General features: G+C 46.0%; 1 protein-coding gene across 1 annotated transcript in view; it reads left to right on the top strand.

The window, feature by feature from the left end:
• The window catches only part of LOC147709613 (cGMP-dependent protein kinase 2-like), a 289,096-nt gene that overhangs the window by 200,494 nt on the left and 65,168 nt on the right, over positions 1 to 23,434 (top strand). Inside the window, exons 15-17 of the mRNA XM_086928129.1 lie at positions 1,239 to 1,328; positions 12,373 to 12,514; positions 17,814 to 17,977. Of these exons, the coding sequence (XP_086784255.1) occupies positions 1,239 to 1,328; positions 12,373 to 12,514; positions 17,814 to 17,977 (396 nt within the window). The remainder of the gene's footprint in view (positions 1 to 1,238; positions 1,329 to 12,372; positions 12,515 to 17,813; positions 17,978 to 23,434) is intronic.

Genomic DNA, 23,434 nt, shown 5'->3' with positions numbered 1-23,434 from the left:
CCCTCCCTCATTGCCATTCTCCTGGTCCAATGCATGTCGTTTCACGAAATGTCGCCAGACCTCATTCATTAGGTATTTAAAGTAGGGTGGGCCTTCTTGAATGTGGAAATTGAGCAATCATCAATAGAAATTGGTTAATGAAGTTGAGAAGAAGCAGGAGTCTGGCAGGTTAGACTTAGCTGTGTTGTTAACAGACAAGATGGATGTGTGCAGAACCCTCTGTGTCTACTTCAAACTTGGGTTTAGATTAGCAAACAAATGCACAGCCTTAGATTCTACTTGCGTGGACCCTTATTAGTTGCACCATCAGCAGACCTGGACCATGCCCATAAGGGAGTGTAGCAGGGAAACACTGGGCACCATTTTAGGATGCTGCTAAGTGTTAACCTGCAGAAGCTAACACATATGAAGGGTTATGCCAGCTTCTGGCCAGGATGTCAGGAGCAGTTTCCTGGTTTTGCTGGGTGACCTGAATCCCCTTGATTCATTGTGCATGCCTGCACAGCCTTAGGAGAATTCTTGAAATCCAATCTGTGTAGCCCCAGGTGCAGCCAGGGGTTGTCTCCTGCATCCAGGCTTCTGACCTGTACAGAAGTATTATTAATAAAGGCATAAGTGGTCCCAAACGGGGACGTGTAGCCCTTGACTTCTACACCAAAAGGTACAGAAACCTTCCATAGGTAGGTTTTGTCTGAACCTATATCTTGAAGGTTTCTGTACTTATTGCCGTGGACGTCAAGGGCTACACTTACCCCTTAGGGACCACTTGTGCCATTATTTATTGCCTACCCAGGTCCCTGGGTTACTGGGTTGCCCCTTATTCTTTAACTTGGCTCAGAAGGAGGTGGGGGCTCCCGCTGAGGGGAGGGCAGTTCATGAATGACCTCAGGGATAGTCCATATTTTCTTGCAACCCCTTCTTGGAGATTGCAACTATGCAGTATCCTCGACACATCCCCGAGGGTCCACATGCCCATACCTGGGGCAAAGGAGGCTCTCTAATGTTTAAGGACAGGTCTATATGGAAATGAGGAAACACACCAGTTAGAATGAATGCGTTTGGGTAAGCGCTCATGGCATCAGACACTCTCTCTCAGTCTTTACTACAATAAAGAGTTGTGCCCTCCCACTTTAAAAAAGTAAAAGTGAGTTCCTGTGGTGCACAGGATGCAGATTCCTCAATCATGTCTATTTAATGGAAGTAAGACTAAGGCTGGTTATCTCTCTCTGTTCACTTAGATTGTTTCAGACTTTCAAGGACAACAAGTACGTGTACCTGGCCCTCGAGTTCTGCGAAGGAGGAGAGCTGTGGACTAAGCTGCGGGAGGTGTAAGTCTCACTTATTTTCTAACTTTTTCCCTGCTGCAAATTTGAAGATGGTCGTGAGCATCACTCACCTGCTCGCACGCCCACACCTGTTGTCAGATCTCCCGAGGCTTCTCCGGGAGCAACGCTCTTCCTCAGATCTCCCGAGGCTTCTCCGGGAGCAACGCGGATTTTAAGTCCTTGATTTTTAAACTCTGCTCACCTGCACTGCCTGCCTTCAAGCGCCTCGGACCCAGCGCTCAGATCCTCCTGGCTGCCCCTTACTGTACGCGACCCAGACCGCCTCCGCTGACCGCCCCCTCCTTGCCTGACTCTCGGAGTGGGACGGGCGGCTCCTCCATCTTGGGCGGGTCTGGGCTCCGCGCTGCAGCTCTCTGGCTCCTCCCCTCCTGCCACGCCCCCCTGACCCTCCTCCCCCATGTGTCCCTATATTATGGCTCCTCTTTTCCCGCGGCGCAGCGGAAGGGCGCAGCGGGCACGACGAAGGCGCGCCGAAGTTGCGCCTAAGTTAAGCCCGTCTGCGCCCGTCCGCGACGGGCCGGGACCAGGGACCATCCACTCTGCTCCTTCATTGGTTTACTCTTCCTCCCAACTCACTGCTCTCTCCGTAACTTCTCCTCCCTCACTCTCCCTACTGCATCATCTAGACTCATTTGGTATCCTCACCTCTCCCCCGTCTCACCTGACACGGGCCTCCCATAGCCCTACTCCTTTATCTGTTAAATCTCCCCCTGTCTCCCGCCCTTCCCCTACTCCTACTGTAGCCTCTGCTTATTTACTTAACACCCGTTCGGCAGTCAAACATCAGACAGCACTCTTTAATCTCTTGACCACCGATTCCCCTGATTTTCTTTTCCTGACCGAAACCTGGTTCACAGCTGACTCTCTTCCTGATCTTCTAGCCATTCTCCCCGATTCCTACTACGCCCTCCGAACTGATCGCCCGGATGGCAAGGCTGGGGGAGGCGTGGCAATGATCATTCGGTCGACCCTCAAATTCCAACTTCTTCCTCATCCCCCTATACCTAATGTGGACTACTTAGTGGCCCGCTCTCTCAATCTTCCCGCCCCCCTCACTGTTGTCCTCGTCTATCGTCCCCCTCAATCTATGCCCTCCTTTGTAGCTTCCCTTCAGGACCTTCTGGCCACCTTGGTGGTCAATAATTCCTCCGTCCTACTCCTCAGCGACTTTAATTTCTGGCCGGGTGATCCTAGGAAGATCCTTCTTCTAAAGACTTTTCCGCTACCCTTCAATGCTTGAACTTCACATCCCATGTCACAGCTGCCACCCATGTTCAAGGCCACATTTTAGATCAAATTTGGTCCTCTTGTCCTCTCGCTTCACCTCTTTCTATATCTCCTTGTATTTGGTCGGATCACTTTATCATTTCCTTCTCTATTCACCTGGGTGTGGTTGATAAGCCCCCCCTTCCCAAAAACATTCTAGCCCGCAACTGGAATAAGACCGATCTTGATTCTCTTTCGTGCTCCTTGGCTTCATCCGCCCCGGACCTCACTGATCTCCCCCTTGAATCCCAGGCCTATGCCATCAGCACATGGCTGTCCTCTTCGTGTGACCTAGTGGCCCCGCTTAGAAAGATCAAAGCAGTTCGCCCCTATGATGCGCACAAATGGTTCTCCCCAGAGCTCAAAGCGCTAAAACTCGACCTTAGACGGTCGGAACGCCTCTGGAGACGGAAGTACTGTCCTTCTCTGCGTGCCAAATATAAACAACTTCTCACCGAATATAAAAAAGCCATTTTAACGGCCAAAACTTCCTATTTCACTGAGAAAGTAGCTCTCTCCGTCAATAAACCTCGTGAAATCTTCTCCCTGGTTCACAATCTTGCCACTTCTGAACGCTCCTCCCCTTCTCTGGTTCCCTCCCAGTCCCTCTGTTTGTCACTCAATGACTTCTTCATTGACAAGATTGTGAAGATCAAAGCTAACATCCCTACCGTGTCTCAACCCAGCCGCACCCGTCCCTTCGCACCTCCCCCGTCCTCCTTCACTCTCTTTCCCCCTATCTCACCTGATTTATTTCTCAAATATCTGCTCAAAGTTAAGTCTGGCTCTCCCGCGGATTGTGCACCTGCACGCATTCTTAAAACCCTCTTCACCAACTGTCCTGCCCCCCCTCTTGCTTTACTTAATTCTTCTTTGGCTATTGGTTCCGTCCCCTTATCTTTCAAATCTGCAATCGTCCTCCCCATTTTAAAAAAAACTGGTCTGGATCCCTCTCTCCCCTCTAATTTTCGACCCATTTCCCTTCTTCCCTACCTCGGCAAGATCCTTGAGACCCATGTCACCTCCTGCCTCTCCTCGTATATCGAGGAGAATGGCCTCTTGGCTTCCCATCAGGCGGGTTTCCGCCCGGGCCACTCCACGGAGGCAGTGGTCATTGCAGTTCTGGATGAACTCAAGGGGAAAGCCGATTCTAACCTTCCCCAAGCCTTGGTCCTCCTCGATTTGTCCGCTGCGTTTGACACGGTTGACCACTCCATTCTTCTCGACCGTGTCAGCGCAGCGGGCATTCGGGGCGCGGCCGTTTCTTGGCTCGCGTCCTTCCTTCTGGATAGGTCCCAGGCTGTTCACGTCTCCGGTTTCTCTGCCCCTCCCCGCTCGGTCTCTTGTGGTGTTCCCCAAGGTTCTTCCCTTTCCCCCCTCCTTTTCAATCTTTATATCTGTCCTCTCATCTCTTCCCTTCTCGAGCTGGGGGTCTCTGTGTACAATTACGCCGATGACCTCCAGCTCGTCTTTGATCTCTCTTCTTCCCCCGACTCTCTTCCTAAATTTTGTTCCACTTTAATTTTCATTTCCGAGTGGATGAGCGCTAATCATCTTAAGCTCAATCCTGACAAAACGGAACTTGTCCTCACTGGTGGTCCCTCTAACCCTTGGTCCCCTGCACACTGGCCCCCATCTTTTGGACCCCCTCCCTCACCTGTTTCCTCCGTTCGCACTCTTGGTATTAAAGTCAGTCATGACTTATCCATGCACAACCAGATCAGTTCCGTCGTGTCCTCCTGTTTTCTGTCCCTCCGTCTCATCCGGAAAATCTCGCGTTTCTTTTCCACCGACGCACTCAAAACCATAGTCGTGGCTTTAATCATCTCCCGCCTCGACTATGGGAATGGCCTGTACGTGGGCATACCTGCTTACGAAACTCGCCGGCTCCAGGCCATCCAAAATCAGGCCGCTCGCCTCATTTTGTCTCTCCCCAAATCCTCCCATATCACTCCTGTTCTCAAATCTCTTCATTGGCTTCCTATCCGATTCAGATCCTTTTTTAAACTGGCTTGCTTGGCTTTTCGAGCTCATTCCCGTTCTGCCCCCTCTTTTATCACTTCTCTCATCTCTTCTCACGCCCCTAGTCGCACTCTTCGATCTTCCTCCCTCTCTCTCTTGCACATCCCCCGTTTTCGCAAATCCAGAACTGGCGGTACTCGGTTTTCTGTCCTGGCCCCCCAGTTCTGGAATAGCCTCCCACTCTCTATTCGCTCCATTCCCATCTACACTCACTTTCGTAAGGCCCTTAAAACTTTCCTTTTTTCTCAGGCTTTTCCCTCTTAGTTCTCCTGGTTTCCCGTTGTGAGCTCTGAACAGGTCCCTAGCGCCAGGAAGCCGCTTGGCCGCAGTGCGCTCTATTAAATATTTTTTTCATTTCATTCAAAGATACTCCAGTGGTTTCCACCATTGCTGTATGGCAGGTCTTTGTGAATACATTATGAGCTGGTTGGTGTAAATCTGAGCCGGTTGTATGACATTACAATGCATGCTAATACATCGCATGCCATTACAACGCAGTTTTTAAACGCAAGTCGTTACAACGACTTGCGTTGGAGGGCGCTGGACTTAGGAGTAGTATAATTTACTATTCCAAATCCAGTTTACATACAGTAGGGAAGGTGTTGGATAGTAAATTATACTATTCCTTGTCCTAGAGCGCCATCCAGCGCAAGTCGTTGTAATGATTTGCGTTCTAAAAACCGCGATGTAATGGCATTGCGATGTAACGACCGCGTTGTAAACAACGTTTCCCATCTGAGCCGCTCCAGGTTTGTTATGCCAGATCTGTAAGAGTATTCAGTAGGAAGCTGATATAAACCTGATTTGTTCCAGGTTCCTTTAGCATTCCACTATCCCAGATCTGCCTGAATACTCCATGAGACGGTCTGTGTGAATCTGAGCTGCTGCAGGCTTCTTCATCGCTGAGCTTTGGCAAACCTGTAGGAATATCTCATGAGCCGGCACGTGTAAATCTGAGATTTTCCTGGCATGGCCGGTTTCTCCAGTAGGGCTCTAGGTCTGCGCCCTTCTGAAATTCCTTCATATTTACCTCCAAAAGTGTTAAATAGATTTATTTATTTAGAGACACAATCATATTTCTGAAACAAATCGATGTATTTAAGTCTTGGCTGTCTGCCCGGCCTCGATCTGAAGCAGGAGACGAAAGCCCGGCCTTATTTCTACTTTCTGCAATGTCTCACACGATGCAGGGCTTACCTTTCTAAAGCCCTCATTGCCATTGTAGTCTATGGTGGTCTCCACTGTAGGCCAGTGACTCTGCCAGCATCATGATTTCAGGTGTCTGATTCTGCATCCCTGCGTGAGGCCAGACGTCTGCCATTCGCAGGCATAGATCCCACCCTTTCCCATTCGTCACACGGTTGGACTGGACGTAAGCAGGTGTGATTTGGCGCCTTGTCCTCAGTAATGGTAAGTGTTATGCAAATCTTGTGTCCCATGTTCACGCTAACTAACCCCTCCCCACTGTGACACTCCAGACCCTGGCTGCAAGTTGCCGGTCCTCTTCGAAGTGGAGCTGCAGCATTTTTCCCCTGCAACATTGATCCAAAAGATGAGCAGGGTTTTTGTTCCCTTGCGAAGTTGATCCAAATAATCAAGTAAAGCACAGAGGGAGAAATATGTGCTGTTAGTAAAGACAGTTTACATGCTGTAAGGTGATAAAACTGACCCTATCTTCATGCCCTTGGCATTAATGCCAAAAACATGGATTGATTTATGAACAATGAATGTTACAAAGTTCAAGGCAATGCATGCCAGTAATTTAGTTCCTCTTTTGTTTCACATTTTACTTAATCTTGCATTCCAGAAGGGTGTTAGCTATGTCATCATGTTGTATTTCTATTTCTGCGTCTTATTACTCTTGTATAATGCATACTTTGAGTCATGACAGGTGTTCATAAAAGGCTTTGATTTAGAGCTCTGACACTGGGGCTGAAGGCAAAGCAAAGTGCCTGTCAGTGGGTTGGCCTCTCTGCAGAGCACACAGAACTGTGGTCATGTATTCATGGCCGGACTGGGAACAGCAACCAGCCCTGGCAGATTGTGACCCAACCGGCCCTGGGAGTAGGTGGTTCGGGGGTTGGTGCTAGTGAGAAACACCGTTCCTGCCTTTGTAACAGGGGGTCGATATTGCAGCACTGCCGCAAAGCCGGACCTCAGTAACAAAACCGGCCCCCACAGGTACAAATCCGGCCCCCACCCCTCTGGCCCACCGGGAAAACGTGTGGTGCCCACTACGGCCAATCCGGCCCTGCATGTATTCCAGATTTATCCAATGATAATTTCTTTGTTACATGTGCTTACATGGAAAGGATAAATATAGCATAATCAAAAAGTGTAAAGAACAGTAATAGAAGTGTAACAAAGTTTGATTAAGATCAGTAATTGAGGTGTAACACATGTGTCAAAGTGCCTCAGGACACTGTTGTATAAACTGTGGCTGGCTAACCTTGTAACAGAAATACTAATGTTTGTGCATAAAAATTAATAAAACACTTCTGAAATAAAAAAAAAAGTTTAAATAAGATACTGCAAAATGAGTCAAAGAAAAAAAACAAGCTTTCCTTTTTCTTATATTCTTCGTGCCAAGTACATGAGGTTTCACATATTAAACAATATATCGTAATCAGGATAAGGCAAGTGAAAATTAAAATAGCTCTTAATTTGTACTGTTATCAACAATCGATATAACAGTGCTGTGCAGTATGAAAGGCACTAATTCAACCACTTTAAGAGCATTCGTTTCAGCAGTGATACAGTTCATTTAGCACAGCAACGAGATACGGGTAAAATGTAAGGTTTTAGGTCCTGGAGCTCCAGATGGAGGTCATTTGAGGTTATTTTAGGACTGGGTGCTGTAGCATCAGGTGCAGTCTTGTGTACAATTTATGGGGTGAGTGCTATAGCGTCAGGTGCAGTCTGGGGTACATTATAGGGTCTGAGGGCCAGATGTACGACCAAGAAAATAGCGCCTCGTAAATTGCGAGTTTTTTGCGACTCACATTTTGCCAGGCACTATTTCCTATATATAACAGAGTATTTCACACTGTTAGTGATTCCCAATGGAGTCGCAAATTGAGAGTCTCATGAATATTAATGAGCCTCTCGCAATTTGCGACCCAATTCAAAATGGCAGGCCCTCCCAGGTATGGTGGCCTACTGGGCTCACCAGACCACCATGTCTGGGACTGCTTTTAAATAAAACATTTTTTTTTTAATGCATCCCATCTTCCTTAAGGGACCACTGCCTGCCCTTAAAAAATATTTTGCCCTGTATTTGCAAAGGGGAATCGGGCCCCTTGGGACCCCTTCCCTTTTGCGACCCCATTACGAAACTCTTGAAGAGGGTGGTAATTTGCAAGTGTTTTGCAACCACAATTGCGGTCACAAACATTTGTACATTGGGTTGCACTCGTTATTAGGAAGGGAATGCCCCTTCCTAATTGCGACTCGCAATTCCGAAATAGCAAGTCACAAATAAATTGCAACTCGCTATTTTGGAATGTTACATACCCCTATAGGCTTTTGCATGCGCAGACGGGTTTGCAAACCCGTTTGCGCATGCAAAAATCGTAGTACATCTGGCCCTGTGTGTTGTAGCTTCAGGTGCAGTCTTGTGTAAATTATAAGAGTTGTGTGTTGTACCCTCAGGTGCAGTCTGGGGTACATTATAGAGGCTGAGTGTATTTTAAGGGTTGCTTGCTGGAGCGTCAGGTGTAGTTGTGAGAATATAATCACGGTTGTGTGTTGTAGCTTCAGGTGCAGTCTTGTATGCTGTATAACTAAGGATTGGGTGCCGTTGTGTCAGGTGCCATCTTGCGTTCATTACAAGGGTTGTATATTGTAGCTTTAGTCTTGTTGAGTAGCACATAGTGGAGGTGGCCTCACATGGGTCCATAACGGCGGTCTCCCACCTGCCGGGCGGCAAAGGGACATCACGTTGGAGCACAGGTGCCCACAGACAGAGACAAAAGCTTGGCTCAGAGGATGAATTTCAATCGATCACAGCAAGGTAGATGTTCTCCTACTTATGAATTACTGACCCATAATGAGGTTGTATATGAATGATTCAGCACTGGTTACCCCATGAACATGCAGTGCACTAAGGCCGATGGAGGCCACCCCCTTTTGTCCGTGCCCCAAGCGAGTGACTCTACTCACCCGCAAGGAGGCCGGATATTCCAGGTCAGCCAAGGCTCCATACCAAAAGTGCCAGAATCTTTAAGCCGCATTAACATCCGAACCTTGTGTTTGAAATGCTGTTAACACGATCTCTCTGGAGCTTTGATGGCATTATGCAAGTTTCAGCTGGAGACTCCAGTAGCCTGTTCAACTCTAGTAGAAAGCACTGGAAGCCGTGTAGTTTTTGACATCCAGCCTAGTTTGCTGACCACCAGTGAGGCAGGGTGGTAAAGTGACATTTTATTTCCAACTGAACTTAGAAACAGTTTTTAGTGAATTTGAGTAATTTCATTCTTTCATGATTTATTTGTATTTTCACTCCATCCATTTATGGCAATTTAACTGCATCTGCTTTTTAAAAATATTGTTGTCTTTTTACCAATTTGGTATGGATCATATGTTTTTTATATGTCAGTAGTATTGTTGTTTGGGTACCTACTGTATGCATGCACACACACACAAACACACACAAACACAACACATACACGTACACTAGCAACAAACACAGCTGCCGTCACATAATCATTTGTTCTCTCCAGGACTGAGTGCACTGTCACAAGACACACATGCACATTGTAGTAGTTGTTAAAAATTGTAGCATAAATGAAGCACAGCAAGAGTAAAATAAACTTTTCACACCACTGATCCTTTTTGTGCTGGAAATATTTCAAATGAAAGTACCAAACACTGTGGACCTTGGTGCCCCCATAACATGCATTACTGTGGTATTGTGCAGTCTTGTGTCAATGTGTTGTTGTTGTACCTCTACTGCAGTCTGCCTGCTTAAACATACACAAACATACTTAGCAAACACAAATCGTGCCACAAATCTACTTTCTTGGTGATCAAAGGTGTCTGCATTAAACACTGTGCTTTTCACCACTGACAATATTTGATAGCGGAGACAAAAACTATTTTGTGATCTGGCACCATGAGGCCTATATTTCTTTCAAGCAAGCGATTTCATAATGGATTATGTGCTGATAGTTGGATCTTCTGCCAGACTGGTTGGTTATTCGTTTTTGGTAGAAAGACTCCCTCATGAGAGGGGTATCTAGAAGGGATGGCCCCACTGGATTAGGCATCTGACACCCAAAATCTCTTCATTGTCAATGGAGACAGACAGTCTGATTTAGAGTTTGTCTGACAGGGTACTCCATCACAAAGTGTACTTGCGTTTTTTACACTTGCCTGCTTCCATTAGCACCCTTTGAATATCTTAACCTCTTCCGTGCTCATGACGAGCTCAGCTCGTCATGAGGCACGGTGGCGCTGAGCTCGTCATGACCCGCGCGGCGTTCACACGCGGGGCTAATTCCACTGCTGTGCTAAGCGTTCTAAGAAACTGGCATGTTCGTGACGAGCTCAGCTCGCCTTGAGCACAGCGCCACTGTGCAGCGTGATGAGCTGAGCTCGTCACGAGCACCGCGGCGCTGTGCACGCCAACCCTCCCCCCAGCACAGCGGGGGAATTAGCCTTGCAGCAAAGGGGTTAAGTCAGACTGGGGTTTAACGCTTAGTCTCCTCTTTACATAATCATTTATCAATGCTTGTTCCCATTAAATGACCAGAGGCACTTTTACACGCTTGCAAACACTGTAAATCATTTAAATAGTCTTGCGCTTTTGCAATCGTCACAAGTTTTTTCCACTCACACTCACATCTCTGACTACACTCAGTCAAGCGCCAGCAAAACACGTACAAACACGACCTTCTCACCTGTAGTGTTCTGGCAAGGCCAATCAATTGTTCAATCACCTCTCCTGGCACGGGCATAGCGCCAAATATTATTCAGCAGTTGTATGCCATACTCCTGTGCTTGTAGCCTTAGCTGGCCACGCATCTAAACATCCGTTTTAAATGCATGCTTCACAGTCAGCAATACTGCTGCCCAGATTACAGCTAGCCACACCTTGGGGGATTTGACTGTACACTGCTCTCCTTTCCCATCTGCTACAGAACCAGGCTGCCCTATTGATGTGAAATATCACCATCTAGAACATTACTTCACTGATTGCCTTGTGAGTCCAGCCTATGGTGGACCATCCTTGATGACCTTTCTTTCAATCATACTGGTAGGTCCTTAGTCATCCCATCATACTGCTCTTTCCCCATGTCTAACACACCATTCTAAAGCCCACCCAATTTCCATTGTGCAGGTTGTCCCTAGTATCGCCTTGTCCTGAGGAAGACCCCTGTGTCTATTAACCAATCATGCACCACATTGAGTCGAAACGTCCACGTGCTCATGATAATCCTCACTCTACTCTCTCCTCCCCACGTGAACTGGAATTTAAAAAACACAAGCGGTGCCAAGCTTTATGTATCAAGGGATGGATGACCTTTGAATGACCAGTTTCAGCAATTCGTATAGCACTGTATATATTTTGTTCACATTCAGCGCTTTTTTCGCAATTTCATCACTATCAGCCTGATTCATCTAGGTGAGTATTTGCTATTCCTTAATAGCGATTATTAAGGAATCGCTATTAAGGAATAGCAAAATGCTATTCACCAAGAAATCGCTAAATAAAGTGCGATTTCTAATCATTCCTTAATTGCGATTAGCAAATTGCTAATCGCAATTAAGGAATATCTCCCCATTCATTCCTATGGGCCCAAAGGCCCATAGGAATGAATGGGAAGACATTTCAATGTGCGAATCGCAATTAGCGATTTGCATATTGAAATTGCGATTTCAAGGGTGCAGGGGTGTCCAAAGGACACCCTGTAGCACCCCTGAAATGTATGCTACATTGGTGTTGCGCACACACATGTCCCAAGGACATGTGTGTGTGTAACGTGAAACTTAGAAAAATGCAATTAAATGCATTTTTCTAAGTTTCCGCTATTTACCACGAGGTTTGACCTCGCGGTAAATAGCGGGAAATTTTTGCGAATTTGCAATTTAAAAATGTTTCAAGAATAGCATTTAAGGAATCTCTAATAGAGATTCCTTAAATACTATTCCTCGCAAATATGCGAATTCTTAAATAGCGATTTTTGCATTTGGGATGATGAATCCCAAATGCAAAAATACCGCTCGCAAAGGGCCAGATTCTCAGAATCTGGCCCTTTGTGACCGGATTTAACAATGATGAATCAGGCTATTAATCACCTGCGCCATTGGAACAAATTGTATGTTCATGAATTTTGACAGCCCTCGTATGCCATCTCAACACTATAAAATGTAAAAGAACATATGGATTTATCCCTAAATACAGACTTTGATTGATTTAATTTTGGTGTGTTTTTGTTTTGATTCATGGTGTTTGCCTTTCTTCCCTTTTTCGTTGATTATTACTGAAAAGTTGGAAGTATTGTCGTTCATTGTTGTTTGTTTCTATTGGTTATTATTGAGTAAACCAAAATCAATTCTGTACCCGACAGAACCAACTTTTTCCACATTCTTGTACACCCAGGTTCTGAGGTGCACTGGGTCACCTCATTATACTAGATGTAAACCCTGAATCAGGCCCTGAGTCTTACATTGCCTAGAGGTTCCGTCAAAGTGTTGCTAATGTAAAAACCAAAACTGTGACTTGATCTGTTTTTAGGAAGATGTTCCCTGAGGAAGTGGCTGTCTTCTGTTGTGCCTGCGTTGTAGAGGGACTGGAGTATCTCCACACTAATGGAGTCATTTATCGGGACCTGAAGCCTGAGAATCTCATGCTGGATAAGCACGGATATGTGAAAATGGTAAATTTGTGGAGAGATGTAATGGCACCTGTGCTGTATGGATAGAAGTCTATGTGAAAAGTGTGAGTACCCACTGCTAGGCTCCATGTGTGATTCCGTGCCCTAGAGATGGACTGTACATGACAAGAAAAGCTACATTTATGACATGTCTAACCTCCATAACTGCTATGGAAAAGATCCCTTATGCCCCTATGGTAGTGTCACAAAAACCAAGTGTGTCTTTTTTCTGATAGAAAACCTTTGGGCTCAAGGATTCCAGGTCTGTGCCTATTTGAGGAGTTAGTTCCTGAACTGCAGAAGTCCATTGATGGCACTAGGATTGTACGTGTATTGTGTTTCTCAAGATGCATGTGAATTGTGTTTCTTTCATCGGCAAGCGTGGACACACACACATGACACCCAACTCAGTATCTTTCAGCCTCAACGGTATAAGGGAGTCTCCTCTGTTAGGTAACACAGGATCCCTAGTCCTGGTCATTGGATTGGGAACTTCACAACTTCCACAACCAAGGCTCATGGTGCTTCTGTTGTTAGGATTGTCTTTGTGTGTCCATTCAGTCCCTGCCTGGTGGAATAAGGCCCGCAGGCTGCTATAGCATGTGACGCAGGCTCCACTGCAGGTTTCCTCCAACTCCTTTCAGTGGTATGAGCGCCTTTCTTGCATTGAAGCAGAGTACTATCTTTTTCAAGGCTTTAAACTTGAATTGGTTTTGACCAGTGCTGTTTTGCTTAGAACATAAGGGACTTTTTCACTGTCGAGCAAAAAATTAACTCTGAAAAGCCAGAATGTAAGACTCCATTGAAGTGAAGGATCATAGAGTCGAGCAGTCTGTGTTCGGTGCACTTTATTGCCTCGAATGTAGGACTCCATTGAAGTGAAGGATCATAGAGTCGAGCAGTCTGTGTTCGGTGCACTTTATTGCCTCGAATGTAGGACTCCATTGAAGTGAAGGGTCATAGAGCCGAGCAGTCTGTGTTCGGTGCACTTTATTGCCTCAAATGTAGGACTCCATTGAAGTGAAGGGTCATAGAGCCGAGCAGTCTGTGTTCGGTGCACTTTATTGCCTCGAATGTAGGACTCCATTGAAGTGAAGGGTCATAGAGCCGAGCAGTCTGTGTTCGGTGCACTTTATTGCCTCAAATGTAGGACTCCATTGAAGTGAAGGATCATAGAGTCGAGCAGTCTGTGTTCGGTGCACTTTATTGCCTCGAATGTAGGACTCCATTGAAGTGAAGGGTCATAGAGTCGAGCAGTCTGTGTTTGGTGCACTTTATTGCCTCGAATATAAGACTCCATTGAAGTGAAGGGTCATAGAGTCGAGCAGTCTGTGTCCTTTATTGCCTTGGTTTCAGAATGTCATACCTGACCTGACAGGATGGAGAGTGGACAAAGGGTGCCAAGCACCTGGGGCTACTGCCCCCCGCTCTCTGACGCCACAGAGGTTTTAGAGCCCTGAGAGGCATAAGGCATGGGTCTCATCACTGACTACTGTCAGTGGCCACTGTGGCTTTCTGTCTGTCTGTTGGGACACACCTGTGAGCAAGCTAAGGTAAGGTGCTGCACAGAAGGTTTCCACAGGTGAGGAGAAGTGTTCCCCATGGGTTAGCATGGTGGGCCCTGAGAGTATGGACAGAGAGATTCCAATAGGTTCAGATTGGCGTAGAACTGGAGTATACCCCTAGAGTTGCGGGCCTGGTCCATGTTCTATCGCCCAAAGCAGAGAAGCCCATCAGGGTAGTGATTGGTCTCCCCTGTGTTTTGACTGGAAGGGGGTTGTGTTGGACTTGGCCCTTTTTGCAGGGTCATCCCTGAAATGCTTGCCTTCCTCCTCTATTTTTTCTGACCTGTTGTTGGCTGTTTTATGACTCTGGACACTTTACCACTGCTGATCAGTGCTAAAGTGCATATGCTCTCCCTATTATAAATTGATGTATGGATTAGTGATTCCATGATTGGCTGGTTTGGTTTGCCTGTCAGACCCTAGTACAGTGCACAAAGAGTGCCCACCGCTGGTAATCATACTGCTGATTGTGGGCTTGCAGCACTGGCTGTGCCACCCACAGAAGCAGCCTGTAAAAGTATGTCTAAGGATTGCCATGTGCAGAGCCTGTGTGCATTCTGGTACTGCCATGCTGACTGGGCAAATGCACCCACTTGCCAGTCCCTAAACCTTCTTTTTTCTTCATATCAGACACCCCTATGGTAGGCCCACGGGCAGGGAGCATTGTAAGTATAAGGTAGGACAAGCCCTGATGTGTGTGGCATGTCATAATAGTGAATTACAGCCATTTTCGTTTTTCACTATTGCAAAGCTACCCATTGCCTATTGGCCAGAATGGGCAGTTTGATTATTACAGCTTATAATCCTAACTGACTCATGGAACATGGTAGAAATTCGAGCTTAGTATGCCTGAATTCAGAATGATAAAATACACCTTTTAGTGAAGTTGGTTTTAACATTCTGTGTTTGAAAATACCACCTTTAGAAAGTAGGTATTTTCTTGCCTAACCATCCAAACCTGCCTCTGTAAGGTTGTGTATTCCTTGTCTGGAGTTTGAGTGACAGGGGCTGGGGGAGTCCAAGAGACAGGGTGAGTTAGCCAAGTGCTGAATGGAGAGATCTGCATGTAGATGGGTGGGAAGAGTTGCACCTGGGACCTGAATAAGGCTGTGCCTGCCTTCCACAATGCCGGCTCCACCCCTTGTGGTGCGTCTGATGTCCCGGCCCTGCACTGTGAAAGGAAAGAAGGAGTTATGTAAACAGAGTGCTCCAGGACTGACCAGAACTTGTTTGGACTAGGCAAAGACCTCTCTCCTTCAGAGAACAAAAAGAAACTGTGTATAAAAGAGGGGACCCAAATCCCAGAATTATAGATCACTTTGGGAGGAGGGGAACCGGGAAGACTGAGGAGAGACTATCCCTAAGCTGAAGTGCTGTTTGGGGGATTGGCCTGCAGTGGTTGCCTGACTGCCAAAGAAAGGAGAAAGGAACTTTGTATGTACTTTATTCAACTTGTGAAGGATCTCCAAGGGCTTGGAAAAGAGCTTGCCTCCTCCTGAAGTCTCAGGGACAACAGACTTCATCCACTAGCTCTCCAAGAGTTCTTTGGAAGTGCCTGCAGTTGTTCTGGACTTTCTGAGGAACTGCGTATCGCAAGGAGCTGGAATAGCGACTCAAGAACAAGAAGTGTGTCACCGAACTGCCGCTTCACAACACAAAAGCGTCTCGCAACGCTGGAGAAGAGGATCGACGTCGCAGCAGACACCGCCACATCACCGGGAAGCATGTCGCAGAGCCTGTCGCGGCTCAGAAGAATTGTTGAGTCATCGCAGGGCCACCGAAGTGCCTCGCATCGCCAGGGGATAGGATCAACGTCACAGCAGACACCGCCGCATCACTGGGAAGCGTGTCGCAGGGCCTCTCGTGGCTTATCGCCGGAGAAGAGGATCGACGTCGTATTAGATGCTGCCGCATCTCCGGGAAGCGTGTCGCAGGGCCTGTCGTGGCTCATCGCCGGAGAAGAGAATCGACGTCGCAGCAGACGCCGCCGCATCACCGAGAAGAGTGTTGCAGGGCCTGTCACGGCTCGCATCGTTGTGGAAGCAAGTCACATTGCCAGGGGAGAGGATCGACATCGCAGCAGACGTTGCCGCATCACTGGGAAGCGTGTCGCAGGGCCTGTCGCGGCTCACATCGTGTGGAAACATCTTGCATCGCCGGAGAAGAGGATCAACGTCCCAGCAAACGCTGCCGCGTCACCGGGAAGCGTGTCGTATCACAAAGAAAGAGCCATCTTTGTATCTTTGCACCAGATCTTCAATGCATCACCATCCTTGCGTGTAAGGAACTACTATATAACCTTCCCCGCAACACTTTCGTTGTAGAAGCGTTACGTATCTTAAGGATACATTGAACTCAAAATGTTGCATTTACCATCTTAAAAGAACTGAGCTAAACCTACCATTTTTAAAATACAGTATTGTGGATTTTTGTTGTTTGTGGTCTTGTGTTAAATCTATATAAAAGATACTTATTTTCAATATACAACTTTGTGGTGTCCATCTGTAGTGTTGTCAATAGGTTACTGTATGTGTTCACAAATGCTTTACACACTGCCTCTGAGATAAGCCTGTCTGCTCGTGCCAAGCTACCAAGGGGGTGAGCGAGGGTTATTTTAGGAATGTACCCCCTTACCCTGTCTAGACGCACGGTTCCCTATTTGTCACAGGTACCTACCTATGCCAACTAGAGACCCCCAAATCTAACAGTCGAGCAGTCTGTGTTCAGTATCCTTTATTGCCTTGAATGTAAGACTCAATTGAAGTTAAGGATCATAGAGTCGAGCTGTCTGTGTTCTGTATCTTTTAATGCTTCGACACTAGTCAGGGGAGCAAAAGTCATTCCCTCTGCTTACTTGGTGATCCTGTGGGCTGCCCACAAGGGACTAAAGTTCACATTTAGATTGCAGCATTGTTCTAGCTCTTTCTCTTGGAGGAAATATTTTGAGTCTGAAGTCCTTCAGTCTGTCCCACAAGAGGTTGAAGTCTTTGAGACTGTCTGATGGATGCGCCTGGTTAATAAAAAAATTTAATATGTTTCTAGCCCAAAATTATTACTTTTTTTTCTTGAAGTTTTATATAGGGGGAACTTGACCCAAAATCAGGTATCAGAGCGCTTTACATGAACACCAATTGCCTTGCATGAGGACACATTACATTTTGTAAAGCACAGGGATATTAAATGATTTGCCCAGAATCACAGGATGTTGAGCATCATTGCCGAGACTCGAACCCGGATCCCCAGATTTGAAGTCCACCGTCCTAACCGTTAGGCTATATCCTCTCCCCTTTTGTCTGGTGATATATGATCGGGAGCCTGGTAGCCATTTGAAGGGAACCTGTGTTCACCATAAGAGCTTGGAAGCTTTTTGCAAACAACTCAAGCCTGTCCAAGGGGAAAAACGAATTTGTTTAAAACAATTGGAAATGTCATTCTCCAAATATACAACCAAAAGCAATAACTGAGATAAGTAGGGCCTGATTCACAAAGGCAAACTGAGACAAAAGTCTAACTTTATGAATTTCGGTCTTAACAAAGGGCATTTATGAGTAGTAAAGTTAGACTTTTGTCTCAGGTAAACTTACGTTTTGGACTTGAGTTTAACTGAGACCAAAAGTCCTTAGACTTAGAACTTTTGTTCTCAGTTAAACTATGCTTTGAATGCGTGTGTGTTTACGTCATCTTCCTATGCCATGTGGTTAGATGGGTATTCAGATGCTTGTGTTATGCACTTGCAGGTGGACTTCGGTTTTGCAAAGGAGTTACGGAAAGGAGAAAAGACGTACACGTTCTGTGGGACCCCAGAGTACCTGGCACCTGAAATACTGCGTAACCAGGGGCATGACTTTGCAGTGGATTTCTGGATGTTGGGAGTTTTGGCCTTTGAAATGTTGGTGGGACGGTGAGTACCACCTTTATTGTCATTGGGTCAAGCACATGGAGCCCATAGTGACACATTATTTTTTCTTTAGTCACAGGGGCCAATAAAAGAGTATTTTTTAATGTCTAGGGAGGTTGGATGACTATAAAAAGTACATATGATCCTAGCCTTGCATACACTTTACATTTCTTATTTACATCTTATCCTAGCCTTGCATATGCATTGCATTTATAATTCACACCTTATCCTAGCCTCACATATACATTACATTCCTAATATACATCTTAGCCTAGCCTTGCATATACATTTTTAATGTACACCTTTTCTAGCCTTGCATATACACTTCATTTCTAATATAAATCTTAGACTAGCCTTGCATATAAATTTCATTTCTAATGTACATGTTATTCTAGCCTTCCATATACATTTCATTTCTAATATATATCTTAGCCTAGCCTTGCATGTACATTTCATTTCTTATATACATCTTAGCCTAGCCGTGCATATGCATTTCATTCCTGGTATGCATCTTATTCTGGCCTTGCATGTACATTTCATTTCTAATATACATCTTAGCCTCGCCTTGCATTTAATTTCTAATATACATCTTACTCGAGCTTTGCATAGACATTTTATTTCCAATATACAACTTATTCTAGCATCGCATGTACATTTAATTTCTAATATACATCTTATTCTAGCCTTGCATGTGCATTTCATTTCTAATATACATCTTATTCTAGCCTTGCATGTGCATTTCATTTCTAATGTACATCTTAGCCTAGCCTTGCATATGCATTTATTTCCAATATACATCTTCTTCTAGCCTTGCATAGACATTTCATTAGACATTTCTTTTCTAATTTACATCTTAGACTTTCATTTCTAATTTACGTCTTATTCTAGCCTTGCATGTGCATTTCATTTCTAATATACATCTTAGCCTAGCCTTGCATATGCATTTAATTTCCAATATACATCTTCTTCTAGCCTTGCATAGACATTTCATTAGACATTTCTTTTCTAATTTACATCTTAGACTTTCATTTCTAATTTACATCTTATTCTAGCCTTGCATGTGCATTTCATTTCTAATACACATCTTAGCCTTGCCTTGCATTTCATTTCTAATATACATCTTATTCTAGCCTTGCATGTACATTTCATTTCTAATACACATCTTAGCCTTGCCTTGCATTTCATTTCTAATATACATCTTATTCTAGACTTGCATGTACATTTCATTTCTAATATACATCTTATTCTAGCCTTGCATAGACATTTCATTAGACATTTCTTTTCTAATTTACATCTTAGACTTTCATTTCTAATTTACATCTTATTCTAGCCTTGCATGTACATTTCATTTCTAATACACATCTTAGCCTTGCCTTGCATTTCATTTCTAATATACATCTTATTCTAGCCTTGCTTGTACATTTCATTTCTAATACACATCTTAGCCTTGCCTTGCATTTCATTTCTAATATACATCTTATTCTAGACTTGCATGTACATTTCATTTCTAATATACATCTTAGCCTAGCCTTGCATATACATTTCATTTCTAGGTTATCTTGTTTCTCATTGGAGAAGGTTACACAGGAGTCATTTGATGGAGTAGAGGAGCGTGAATGTGATGAGCCCTCATAGACCCTACTCTTGAGATGTGGTGCCATAGGGCAGGGAAGCAGACTTTAAATTCTGATTGGCGTGCACCCCCACTTTCTATGCACAGGAACGCCTTCCTTTTCTTATGCTCCATTTCATTGGACGCTTTTTCAAAGTGCATGTGGTTCACACAACATTTTCTGCTACTTTTCAGTGATTTTCCTGTCCCCTCTTGGCTGTGGAGCTCAAACTTCTGCCTGCTCTTTCTTGGGACCCGGATTCAAGCAATGCTGTTTCTGCCACTGTCTTTTCCCTGAAGTTTACCTGCACAGCTGGGCCTGACTGCCCCTGGCCAGATTGTGCAGTCAGACCAGTTCCATGCCCTACTGGAACCTTATTATACATGGGGCTGTCCCTGCTTGCGCCATGGCGCACCTTTTAAACAGTGACGGGTGAAAGTCTATGGGTTAAGGCCAATCTGTGCTCTGAACACGGTGGGCATATTGATGGGACTTTGGCGGAGTCACCTTTCTGCGCTGCCTTTGCCAAATTGAAAGGGCAGGATTGCACCGTATTTAAGCAATACTGTGCATTCCTCCCTTTCTCTCTGCGCCGGCGCCATTTCGGCATTCTAGTGCCAACGTAGGCACCCTTGCACCACGGTGCAAGGGTGCCTGTGATGTGTTGTTAAGGGGCACCTTCCTGCACAAAAACAATCCTGAGAAGCGTTTTCCTCTTTGTACGGCGCATTCCTGCCCTTTCTCTCTGCTCTAGCGCCTAGTGCCAACGTAGGCACACTTGCACCTCGGTGCAAGGGTGCCTGTGATGTGTTGTGAAGGGGCACCTTCCTGCACAAAAACAATCCTGAGAAGCGTTTTCCTCTTTGTACGGCGCATTCCTGCCCTTTCTCTCTGCTCTAGCGCCTAGTGCCAACGTAGGCACACTTGCACCTCGGTGCAAGGGTGCCTGTGATGTGTTGTGAAGGGGCACCTTCCTGCACAAAAACAATCCTGAGAAGCGTGTTCCTCTTTGTCCGGCGCTTCCGAATACAGCACACATTGAAAGAAGAAACAACGAGGAGAAAAAAAAAAATTCTCCTCATTACGGATTTGGTGCTTCCCCAGGTTTACATCACTTTGTAAATCTGAAGCAGCGTCAAATTCCATGGGGTTTGCGGTTGGCAAACCCACTACAACGCTGTGGAACGCCTCCTGTGCGCAGAGTATGGCGACACTGGGATTTGCGCTGCATCGCCTTACTCATGATTCATAAGACCACTCAGAGCCAAGCAGGGTGGCTTTGCGCGGCTTCATAAATCTTAATGAGAATTCTGCATTACGCATTTACCGCTTAAGTGCAAAAGTGACACAGGGCCCTCATAAATAGCATCCAAGAGCATTGATATAGATGGATGAATACATAAAAAAACCTCGACCTAAGGCAGCGCGCGCATTTGTACCGATGCTTGGAAGTGTCAGCCGACAAGTAGTCTAGGATCGAATGTCATATAAGTGAAAGTAGGAGTGCAGAGATCCAGAGAATGGTTGCTGAATGACTAAGCCTGTAGCTTCATTGCTGCTGTGTGCCCCAAAGCTGGAAAGGCGTTATGATGCACGAGGTGTGGTCTCAGCCCCCTCGGCTTGTCCTGAGAGAAACATTTCTATTGCTTTGTACAACAAGCCTTGGAAGAAGGAACTTTGGGTTATGCTTCCTGCAAACGAACTCCTTTTCGAGGTTCCCTTGGTTACTGCTCTGTGGCGTATAGAATCAATTGGGCTCCAAGCAACCTCAGAGCGACCATTGAGTCCCCGGGCTCCCTCAAGCAGCCACCTCCAGATTCCCCTGTACGCGCAGCAATGCTTACTGGTGAATTGATGATGGGCAGAGTCCTGGCTTCTAACCACGGTGTTCGATCTCCTGGTGGCCACTGTACAACAGAGCTCCTGTCGCTGCCAGCATTACTTCTAACACTGGTGGGTCTGGTATCAAGCAAGGCTCAGCTTTAGGGTTCAGCTTTAGGGTTCAGCTGTAGGGCTCAGCTGTAGGGCTCAGCTGTAGGGCTCAGCTGTAGCCACGCCGTCCTGCGAGGGAGCGCTAGAACCCTCAGTACCATCCCTGTTTATGCTCCCTCACTGGTCCACACATCCCCTCCCCTGTACGGTGCCTAACAAAGACCCTGACGAGGAAAGTGGCCTCTGAGGGATCATCCCAAAGGCAACATTATTTTTAAGGAATATTAGGTGAGTTGAGGATGTGGGTGGGGTTGTAAGAAAGCACAGCTGTGGTCACTCCTGTCCAAGCGGAGACTGGTTTACTTCACCCTGTTGTGGCCTATGGGTACTACATGAGGTCAGTTGTACCCTTGTTAGCCGTTGACTTCATGATGCCCACAGAGATCTGAGAGGCTTCACTACTCCCATGATGAACAATATGATGGACCCCAAGTACAGACTGGTGCCAAAGGACACTTTCTTCACTAGGGTCCTACCATCAAGCACTGACCATCTTTATCTTCCACCCCACAGAATGAAGAGGCCAGATTCATGAACTTAGGTTTATTCCCTTGAATAATAAGGTTAAAAAAAAATTCTGCTGGGCAGAGTTCCAAGCAGCGGTAACTAAGACACCTCTACTACTCCCCACCCCTTTGGGGGTTGTGTCCGCAGCTGCAGATGTCCTCTGGGTTCTTGAGAGTGGAGACGAGACATTTCTGATCACTCAGGGGAGAGTCCCCCATTCTTAAGCCGGCAGGTCTGCTGCTGCCACACTCACTCACTCACTTCTGCTTGTGATGATTTCCACTCAGGGAACCAGGAGCATCTTCTTGCTGAACTTCCATTTTGATTCAGTCAGCTCAGATGTGCACAATCTCAGACGGACCCAGGACCACCTCGCCTTCAGGAAGCAACTCAAGACCTGGTTGTTCGAGCAGTAGCGGATCCTCCCCCCCCCCCCCCCCCCCCCCCCCGGCGCTTTGAGACCCTCTGGGTAAGTAGTGCGCTATATAAATACGATGATTGATTGATCATTGGTGACCTAGTAATTAGTAAAAAAAACCTTCTCCTATAGAGCATCTGCCACGAAAGCAGCGTCTCCCTCTGCTGCAGTTGAGCAACAATGGTGGGTAAATGCAATGAGACAGGCCCCCACTAACCAAAGGGACAGGGTTCCCTAAAAGACTATCAAGTCAAAAATAATTCCTTTTGGAGTCACTGATCATTCATAAACTCCATACATGGACACTCACACAGTAATCACACAGCACCCCAACCCTGAATGAGCAGAATGGTATACAATTAGCTAAATATGTATATCAAAAGTTTTTTAATGAAAAAATAATCTTTATATCAAATAGCAATAAATCCAGCAGTTCTCTCTACCCTTGCTCTAAATGTGGAGTATCTGAAAGCCTGTAACTCCATGCTCTCAGCAGACGTTGTAAATGTCTACACATTACTTTTTATAGTAATGCCAAAGTTCTTAACTGACAAGGTGAGAGGCATAAGCAGGGCTTGTTTTTTAATCTAATCGTCTAGGACCATGAACGTGAAATAATTTATAGTGTGGCGGTAATAGTCCTTTGACAGAAGAACCCGTAAGGTTTATTCTAGTGCTGCTTTCATAGTGTGGGCGCCTTCTTTCTTGAAGGCTCTTCTCATGCTCTAGTGTTCTTTTCTGGTCATTAACCCTAGTTCCGGGGGCGTGGCTTGGACGCCGATCGGGATGGCGGCGTGAGCTCGCAGCTCCGCGCGGAATCCCGCTAATTCTCCTGTTTTTCGGGACCCTAGGCGACCCGGAGACGACGCTCCTGCCCTCTGAAGTGTACGGGGACAGCTGGGCGTAATCGGAGAGTCGCTGGGGGACTGC

This window comes from Lissotriton vulgaris, chromosome 6, assembly GCF_964263255.1.
Source record: "Lissotriton vulgaris chromosome 6, aLisVul1.2, whole genome shotgun sequence".
Classification (NCBI taxonomy): Eukaryota; Metazoa; Chordata; class Amphibia; order Caudata; family Salamandridae; genus Lissotriton; species Lissotriton vulgaris.
The sequence above is the reverse complement of the archived record's forward strand: the minus strand, read 5'-3'. Positions and strand labels throughout refer to the sequence as shown.